The sequence below is a fragment of the Babylonia areolata genome, chromosome 1, assembly GCF_041734735.1.
Source record: "Babylonia areolata isolate BAREFJ2019XMU chromosome 1, ASM4173473v1, whole genome shotgun sequence".
NCBI classification, from domain to species: domain Eukaryota; kingdom Metazoa; phylum Mollusca; class Gastropoda; order Neogastropoda; family Buccinidae; genus Babylonia; species Babylonia areolata.
In genome coordinates this window covers 101,416,668-101,426,667 of record NC_134876.1, presented here as the reverse complement: position 1 = coordinate 101,426,667, position 10,000 = coordinate 101,416,668, and the positions used below count along the sequence as shown (strand labels likewise).

The 10,000-nt window shown below is 48.0% G+C and overlaps 1 protein-coding gene across 1 annotated transcript in view; it reads left to right on the top strand.

The window, feature by feature from the left end:
* Positions 1-2,336: 2,336 nt before the first annotated feature.
* Positions 2,337-10,000, top strand: part of LOC143293683 (acetylcholine receptor subunit alpha-type acr-16-like) — a 220,687-nt gene continuing 213,023 nt past the window's right edge. The window contains 1 exon segment of the mRNA XM_076604885.1: positions 2,337-2,833. Within this exon segment, the coding sequence (XP_076461000.1) occupies positions 2,740-2,833 (94 nt within the window). The 5' untranslated portion in view covers positions 2,337-2,739.

Genomic DNA, 10,000 nt, shown 5'->3' with positions numbered 1-10,000 from the left:
ATTCTTCCACACAATCTGGCCACACCTATCAGAGTGGAATTCTTCCACACAATCTGGCCACACCTATCAGAGTGGAAACATTCCACACAATCTGGCCGCACCTATCAGAGTGGAATTCTTCCACACAATCTGGCCGCACCTATCAGATTGGAATTCTTCCACACAATCTGGCCGCACCTATCAGAGTGGAATTCTTCCACACAATCTGGCCGCACCTATCAGAGTGGAAACATTCCACAATCTGGCCGCACCTATCAGAGTGGAAACATTCCACACAATCTGGCCACACCTATCAGAGTGGAAACATTCCACACAATCTGGCCACACCTATCAGAGTGGAATTCTTCCACACAATCTGGCCACACCTATCAGAGTGGAATTCTTCCACACAATCTGGCCACACCTATCAGAGTGGAAACATTCCACACAATCTGGCCGCACCTATCAGAGTGGAAACATTCCACAATCTGGCCACACCTATCAGAGTGGAATTCTTCCACACAATCTGGCCGCACCTATCAGAGTGGAAACATTCCACACAATCTGGCCACACCTATCAGAGTGGAATTCTTCCACAATCTGGCCACACCTATCAGAGTGGAATTCTTCCACACAATCTGGCCACACCTATCAGAGTGGAATTCTTCCACACAATCTGGCCACACCTATCAGAGTGGAAACATTCCACACAATCTGGCCACACCTATCAGAGTGGAAACATTCCACACAATCTGGCCGCACCTATCAGAGTGGAATTCTTCCACACAATCTGGCCACACCTATCAGAGTGGAATTCTTCCACACAATCTGGCCACACCTATCAGAGTGGAATTCTTCCACACAATCTGGCCACACCTATCAGAGTGGAATTCTTCCACAGTCTGGCCACACCTATCAGAGTGGAATTCTTCCACACAATCTGGCCACACCTATCAGAGTGGAATTCTTCCACACAATCTGGCCACACCTATCAGAGTGGAATTCTTCCACACAATCTGGCCACACCTATCAGAGTGGAAACATTCCACACAATCTGGCCGCACCTATCAGAGTGGAATTCTTCCACACAATCTGGCCGCACCTATCAGATTGGAATTCTTCCACACAATCTGGCCGCACCTATCAGAGTGGAATTCTTCCACACAATCTGGCCGCACCTATCAGAGTGGAAACATTCCACAATCTGGCCGCACCTATCAGAGTGGAAACATTCCACAGTCTGGCCACACCTATCAGAGTGGAATTCTTCCACAGTCTGGCCACACCTATCAGAGTGGAATTCTTCCACACAATCTGGCCAGAGGACAGCACTTTTGTTGTCATGGGCTCTTAATTTCAGCGCGCGCCAAGTGCGTGCTGTACCCGGATGTGTGTGTGTGTGTGTGTGTGTGTGTGTGTGTGTGTGTGTGTGTGTGTGTGTGTGTGTGAGTGTGTGTGTGTGTGTGTGTGTGTGTGTGTGTGTGTGTGTGTGTGTGTGTGTGTGTGTGTGTGTGTGTGAGTGTGTGTGTGTGTGTGTGTGTGTGTGTGTGTGTGTGTGTGTGTGTGTGTGTGTGTGTGTGTGTGTGTGTGTGTGTGTGTGTGTGTGTGTGTGTGTGAGTGTGTGTGTAGTAATGGTGAGGAAGAAAGAGGAGCCTATAGCCTGCCTGCCGCACTGGCTTTCAGATACCACGGAATGAGCTGGGTCGGTAATCACACACACACACACACACACACACACACACACACACACACACACACACACACACACACACCTCCCCCCCATCTCTCCACCTCCCCCCCTCACACATCACTACCCACGTCCCCCCTCTCTCTGCTACTGTCCTCAGCCATACACAAGTCACAGTGAAAAACACGGAAACACACACACACACACACACACACACACACACACACAATCAAAAAGAAAAAAAGCAAACAAAAAGCGAGCGTGCATGCAGAGAGAGAGAGAGAGAGAAAGAGAGAGAGAGAGAGAGACTATGTCTCTATGTCTGTCTGTATCGCTCTGTCTCACTGTGTTTCTTTCTCTCTTTCACTCTCTTTCTACCTCTCCCACACACGCGCGCTCGCGCACACACACACACACACACACACACACACACACACACACACACAGCCACACTCACGCGCTCGCGCACACACACACACACACACACACACACACACACACACAATCACACACACACACACACACACACACACACACACACACACACACACACACACACACACACACACACACACAGACACACCTTCCTGAGCGTCAGTGGTGGGCGACAACCCACCAAGCTTTCATTCACTCCTTCATTAATCAAGCCAATTGTTTTTTGCAGGTAGGAGCTTTCCCCACACACCACTACCGCCAACACCGACACCAGCATCAAAGCTCAACACGGAACCATCGTGAACTCCGCAACAGTCCATCCACATTCCCTTCAGAGTATCTCCCTGCGGAGTGCTTCCCAACTTCCGGTTGTAGCACGTGCAGCAGAAGAGAGGAGAGAGAGAGAGAGAGGCCATGGCGCCCCCTGGGAGGTGACGTCACGCGACAGCGGCGCCCTCTGTAGGGTCTCACGGGGGAGTGGCGTGGCGTTGTTGTCGTCAACAACACGGACAGATAAGGGTTGCCGATAACCGACCGACGGGGGAGAGAAGAGGAGGAGGAGGAAGAGAAAGAGGAGGAAGTGGAGGAGGAGGAAGAGGAGGACAAGAAAGAGGAGGAATAAGACGAAGAGGACGAAGATGTTAGGGAGCGCTTCTTGCAGTCCTCGGCGAGGGATGGAGCTGGTCTGTCGGTCCTTGATAGCCGTCGTCATCTTCTTCGCCTCTGGCATCGGTAAGTCTGTCCACACCCCGCTGTGACGTGTTGAAATGGTACTGATGTTGATAGTAGTCATTAGTAATAATACTAAAAATGATACTACGACTACTACTACTATGATTATGATGACCACACACACACACACACACACACACACACACACACACACACACAATTTGCGAAATGTGTTCAGTTGAACTCATCGAGTTTTTAATTCTTTTTTTTTTTCTTCTGCAAACAGCTTTTATACTCTTTTTTCTTTTTTTAGAGGCACATAGACGTTGGGGCAAACACATCGCACAACAGACAGGTCTGTGTACCATCTGACACCACAGAGCGTTAAGGTGTCGATGTCCGAACATGATTTCTGACCGATTTATGAAGATGTTCTAAAATGCAGTGTTCTTTCCGTGTGTCTCAAACAAGCGAGTACACACACACACACACACACACACACACACACACACACACACACACACACACACACACACAGATATATATATATATATATATATATATATATATATATATATATATATATATATATATATATATATACATAGAGAGAGAGGGGGGGGGTGAAGAAGCACATTAGTCGATTAGACCCAGAATAGTCTGCCTCGGAAAGAGGATTAATATACCTAATATACCTACTGGAGTGGACAAGTCAGTGACCAAATCGTACGTCGCCCTTTGAGCGAAACAGATTTTACCAGTCCAGCTGGAGCACGTATGTATATGTGTGTGTGTGTGTGTGTGTGTGTGTGTGAGAGAGAAAAAAAAGTAGAGAATCTCTGCCAACAATAATGACTTTTGGAAATAGGTAAAGTTATAAACAGCAACCTCTCTTGTGCGATCAGAAACACGTAATTCGTACAGGACGTTGACCCGCCCCCCCACCCCCACCCCCACCCATCCCTCCTGAAAACAGGCGGCAAATGAAATAATTCACACCACTGATGACATGTCCGGTACTTGACACTGCAGAACTGTCTGCTTGCCTTTCTGACCTCAACCTGCCCCTCCTTCCCACAACGGGATGCCGCTGATTGCTTTACCAGTGGACAGGGCCCTCAGCGATTGGCTTGTCAGTGTAAGAATTCCAAAAGGGTATCGAACAGGACACGAAAGGCGCAATAACCGAATGGTCAAAGCGTTGGACTTTCAATCTGAGGGTCCCGGGTTCGAATCTCGGCAGCGGGCGGCTGGTGGGTAAAAGGGTAACATTTTTTTCCCGGTCTCCCAGGTCAGCATAATTATGTGCAGACCTGCTTGTGCCTGAACCCTATTCGTGTGTATACGCACGTTGAAGATCATGTAATCCATGTCAGCGTTCGGTTTTCTCATGGAAACAAGAACATGCCCAGCATGCACCCGCCCGAAAACAGAGTATGGCTGCCTACATGACAGGGTAAAACGGTAATACACGTAGAAGCCCACTCGTGTACTTACGAGTGGACGTGGGAGTTGTAGCCCACAAACGACGACGACGACGACGAAGAAGAAGAAGCAGGAGAAGAAGAAGAAGAAGAAGAAGAAGAAGCAGGAGAAGAAGCAGGAGAAGAAGCTTGTCAGTGTTGTGTAGAATTTCAAAAGGAAATGGAACAGAATACGGTGGGTTGTCCCTGAAGATCCAATCACGATGATGTGTGGATGATGACTAGTTAAAATACATCTTTCAAAACACCTAATCCGGCAGATGAACAGATCGATGTTAATCAATGGCAGAGCCAACAAGAACATCCTGTAGCCAACGTGAGCTGAGACCAAAGCCCAAACAGACACGCTGGACACAGTACCTCTTTCTCGTCACGTTCACCAAACACGTGTCTCCTCCCGACAGTCGGCTGGTGGATGTTGCCTTACTGTTTGGCTCATTACTGCCAAAGAAAGAACTGTGTCCGAGATGTGATGCGGAGTGTGTGTGTGTGTGTTTGTGTGTGTGTGTGTGTGTGTGTGTGGTCATGACATGCTCCATTATGTTGACGTTATAATGACTCAAGATATGTCAGAATTCATTCGTTCCTTTTAAAAGCCCAACCAGCCTCGCCAAAATATGAATATTTCCATAGTTATTGGACTGGAACTTTCAGAAGTCAGTTTCGTTGCAAGTGCACTTCAAGATCATTTCAGAAAGCTATGCCAAAAGGTCCACTGAGAAAATCGAGCAACAACACAAAAATATTGACAGGAAGAAATCAATTCCAATAGTATAGTTTCTCTTTAAGTGACCACACACACACACACACACACACACACACACACACACACACACACACACACACACACACACGAAAACAAAACAAAACAAACCAAAAACCACACACACAAAACAAGAAACATGCAGTCATTCATTTACTGATGTTTTATACATTCGTATTCTATGAAATAATAGTCCACTGACATACACATCCAGACATGACAAACCCATGACTGAGAAACCCTGCTGGAGATCTGTCGGACAGTGTGTCCATTTCTGGCAGCACGTAGTGTTCATGGCAGCACGGAGTGTTCATGGCAGCACGGAGTGTTCATGGCAGCACGGAGTGTTCATGGCAGCACGGAGTGTTCATGGCAGCACGGAGTGTTCATGGCGTGCTCATGGCAGCACGGAGTGTTCATGGCAGCACGGAGTGTTCATGGCGTGCTCATGGCAGCACGGAGTGTTCATGGCAGCACGGAGTGTTCATGGCAGCACGGAGTGTTCACGGCAGCACGGAGTGTTCATGGCGTGCTCATGGCAGCACGGAGTGTTCATGGCAGCACGGAGTGTTCATGGCGTGCTCATGGCAGCACGGAGTGTTCATGGCAGCACGGAGTGTTCATGGCAGCACGGAGTGTTCACGGCAGCACGGAGTGTTCATGGCGTGCTCATGGCAGCACGGAGTGTTCATGGCAGCACGGAGTGTTCATGGCAGCACGGAGTGTTCATGGCAGCACGGAGTGTTCACGGCAGCACGGAGTGTTCATGGCGTGCTCATGGCAGCACGGAGTGTTCATGGCAGCACGGAGTGTTCATGGCGTGCTCATGGCAGCACGGAGTGTTCATGGCAGCACGGAGTGTTCACGGCAGCACGGAGTGTTCATGGCGTGCTCATGGCAGCACGGAGTGTTCATGGCAGCACGGAGTGTTCACGGCAGCACGGAGTGTTCATGGCAGCACGGAGTGTTCATGGCAGCACGGAGTGTTCACGGCAGTGTTCATGGCAGCACGGAGTGTTCATGGCAGCACGGAGTGTTCATGGCAGCACGGAGTGTTCACGGCAGCACGGAGTGTTCACGGCAGCACGGAGTGTTCACGGCAGCACGGAGTGTTCATGGCAGCTCATTTCCATAAGCAGAAGGAAGCACTGACACAGAGCATCCCGCGTCTGGTCCCCTGGCCATCAAGTGATACCAAATATCCGTTAGAAGTCCGATGCACGTGCCCCTAGCATCAGCAAACACCTCAGGGCAAGTGGGAGGAGGGAGGGGGGGCGAGGAGGGGGGAGTTGGGGGGAGGGGCGTGTCGTGTTTCGCGACAGAATGCGAGGAAGACCGGAATCTATCCAGAGTTGTCTTGCGGGCTTGTGACCTCTGTTCGCTGAACAGTTGGTATGGACGTTGTAAATAATTGTGAGCAAAATGTCTAATGCTATCCATATTTGTATTAGTTACATGAAATACTACCTATAACATTTACAAATACCCCCCACGGGTTTTCCTGAAATGAATACATCGTGTCCTGTCTTGTCAGTCAGTTTCTGCTATACAGAAATGGTTCCAGTGTCAAGTTTATTTTTTCATCGGATACGTTTTCTCATATTAGGTTTTGCCAGTAAGTTGGAGGGAAATTTCTGTAGGGTTATTATGGTATGGGTGCAAGGATAAAAACCACGATAAGAGGCACAGTTTTATCTAACGTGGACTGTGTGATTACCGATAATGCACAAAACAACTGCTGAAAGCACACGTATTTCTTCAGATGAAAACGTATTTGAATATATTCTGCTTGTAATGTTCCCATTTCTTTCTCTCTCTCCTGGTTTTATGTAGCAACATTATGGTGTAAATTCTTTTCTAAACGTTTTCATGAACAAACACTAAATCTATGAAAGATATTATCACATTCACAGCCATTTATTCAAACTCATTTACACAATTGTGCATTATTATTTTCCGTATCTATGATGGTTTCATTTACATATAGTTCCACACATCACACACACATGACTGAGAATCCCTTTTAGAGATATTATGGAATAATGCATCCATTTCTGGCATCACAGTGTTCACAGTATCTGATTTCTATAGCCAGAAGGAAGCACTCAAACGCAGCGCCCCGCTTTTAGTCCCCTGGCCATAAAGGGATATCAAATATCCGCCAGTAGTCCGAAGCACGTGCCCCCAGCATCACTCAGGTCGGCAGACAGTTCAGGGCAAGGGGGAACAGTTGAGAGGGGGGGCGGGGGGGGATGAGGGGGGGACGGGTGTGTGTGTGTGTGTGGGGGGGGGGGGGGGGGGTCGAGACGTTTTTCGCGACTAGTCGAGGGAGAAAGCGGTCTTCCCAAAGTGTCTTCTCTTGCTGTCTTTTAACCTCTGTCCTTTTGCCAGTCACTGTCTGATGTACGAATGTGCTATGGGTCAAGTGTCTGGTTGTTGTTTTTTTCTTTCCACTAGGTATGTTTTTTTGTTTGTTTTTTGTTTTGTTTTTTTAAGGATGTCAACGTAATTGCCATGTAGCCAGAGGGACAATTATCGTAAAGCTAACATTTGGGAGTAAGGCATGCTTTCTTTTCACTTGGACTGTGATTTCTAGCAGTTCAAAAAACACATGCTAAATGTACATGAAGTTTTGCAGTAGAAAATGTATTTGAAACTTCTCCACTTGTAATGCTGTCTTTTTTCTCCCATTTATAGATAGTTGCGTGACAGTGAAATTATGAAAACAAAAAACAACAACAATGAACCAATGAAAGAAAGAGGAAGGAAAAATCTCCTTCTGTCATGGCTGCAAGACTGGCAAAATACCTCACAGAAAATGAGTATATGGATGTGTCAGTCCAGAAAGGTGGCATTCCAGGAGTTCCTGGCTGTGTAGAACATGCTACAATGATTTGGGATGCGATACAAAGAGCAAAGGCAGAGAAAAAGAACCTTGACGTGGTATGGCTGGATCTGGCAAATACGTACCGGTCAGTTCATCATGAGATGACCCAACTGGCTCTCGAGATGCACCATGTACCAACGGACATCAGGGACATGCTGAAGAAGTGCTTCCATGCTTCTCAATGTGGTTCACCACCGAGGAATACATAGCAGATTGGATCAATCTGGAAGTGGGCATAGCCATGGGCTGTGCAATTTCTCCAATCCTGTTCGTGCTGGCAAGGAAGTGATCTCGGAGGCCTCAATGAAGGGAGCGGATCGAGCCGACCTCGGTAATGGATACCAGATACCTCCTTTGAAAGCCTTCACGGATGACACAACAGTCCTTTCAACAAAAGAGGATGGCACCTGTGAAATATTGAAGCGGCTGAACGAGCTAGTTGCCTCAGCCAGGATGAACTTTAAACCAAAGAAATCACTGAGCCTCTCACTCGTTAAGGAAAGGTAGCTGAAATGGTCACATTCACTGTAGCCAACCAAGCCATTCCAACGGTGTCAGATGAACCAGTCAAGAGTCTTAGAAGATGGTATGGCGAGTCCCTGAAAGACACAAAAAAAGGAAAGGAAACCAAGCAGACAGCAGAAGAATGCTTGCACATCATAAACCAGTGCGGCCTTCCTGGCAAATACAAAGTGTGGTTCCTACAGTCCATGCTGATACCAAAGCTCCTGTGGCCTCTCCTGATATATGATATTAGCTGTAGCAGAGTCGAGCCTATTGAGGCAAATATCAACAAGTACGCACACAAATGGCTTGGTGTCCCACCTGGTCTCACTGACATGGCACTTCACTGTCACCAAGCAAAGCTGAGGCTACCTCCGAAATCCCTTGTCGAAGAGTACAAGGTGGGGAAGGCAAGACTTCTCAGCATGCTCGAAGACTTAGGTGACAGTATTGTGAGATCCAACCAACCCAAGCTGAAGACTGTCAGAAAATGGAAAGTCAGGGAGGCAGTCATTGCAGTGAAAGAAAGTATTAAGATGAAAGAAATAATAGGACACACCCAAACCAACAAACGGCCTGGGATTGACAAAGATGGAATGATGGTCCAAGACAAAGGGGAATGCAAAAAGAGACGTGATCATACAGGAGATCAAGAAGGAAGATGATGAAAAAAGCCCAGAAGGCAGTCCAGCAAGGCCAGCAGGGGCAGTGCACAACATGGGCAAATGCACTTCAAAGGACGCTCGTGCAAAGCGGTGTTGAGCCAAGGACGGTACACATGGAGGCACAACCAAGTGCTAAAAGAAATTGCACACGTGGTGAGCACTGTCCAAGGCACCAACCCCACCAGAAGCTCCAGTAGTGTTCCCCTCTGCAGAAGGCAATAATGTCTGGCCAGGAACAGCATCCAAAGTTTCCAAAGCATGGAAACATGGGCTGCTTGATCGTGCCGTGATTGGGAATGCACAGTTGACCTACCAGAGGGGAAGAAACACCCGGAAATCATCAGCAATAGCGCAATGAGACCTGACATAGTACTCCACTCCAAGGCAACGAAACAAGCGATTCTGACTGAGCTAACTGTGCCATACGAAAGCAGAATGGAGGAAGCCCACATCTACAAAGCTGAGAAGTATGCTAGTCTAGCCAGCAGCCTGAGAGAATCTGGCTTCCAAGCCAAAGTCCTCGCCATAGAGATTGGTGCAAGAGGGTTTGTGAGCACATCTGCCTATAGCCTCATGAAGCAGCTGTCGATTTCTGGCAGAGAGAGGACAAGGGCTCTCAAGGCAATGGCAGAAGCAGCAGAAAAGAGTTCCAGCTGGATCTGGTCAAGGAGGAATGAAAGTAAACTTCAAAAGGATTACATTTCCCTACTCAGACTAGGTGCACGATAGCTCAGTGGCTGAAACGTCTGCCAGAAAATGTGACCCAGTCCCGAAGTGGTGACCGCCATGGAGGCGCGGGTTCTAACCCGCTGAAGACCAGGAAAAAAAGGCAGCAATACAAGGGCATCCAGGAATCATGACCTGGGTGTGGCCCAGGCCCCTTAGAGTGACAAGAGTTAAGGGCTGAAACGCTTGACTGAGGGG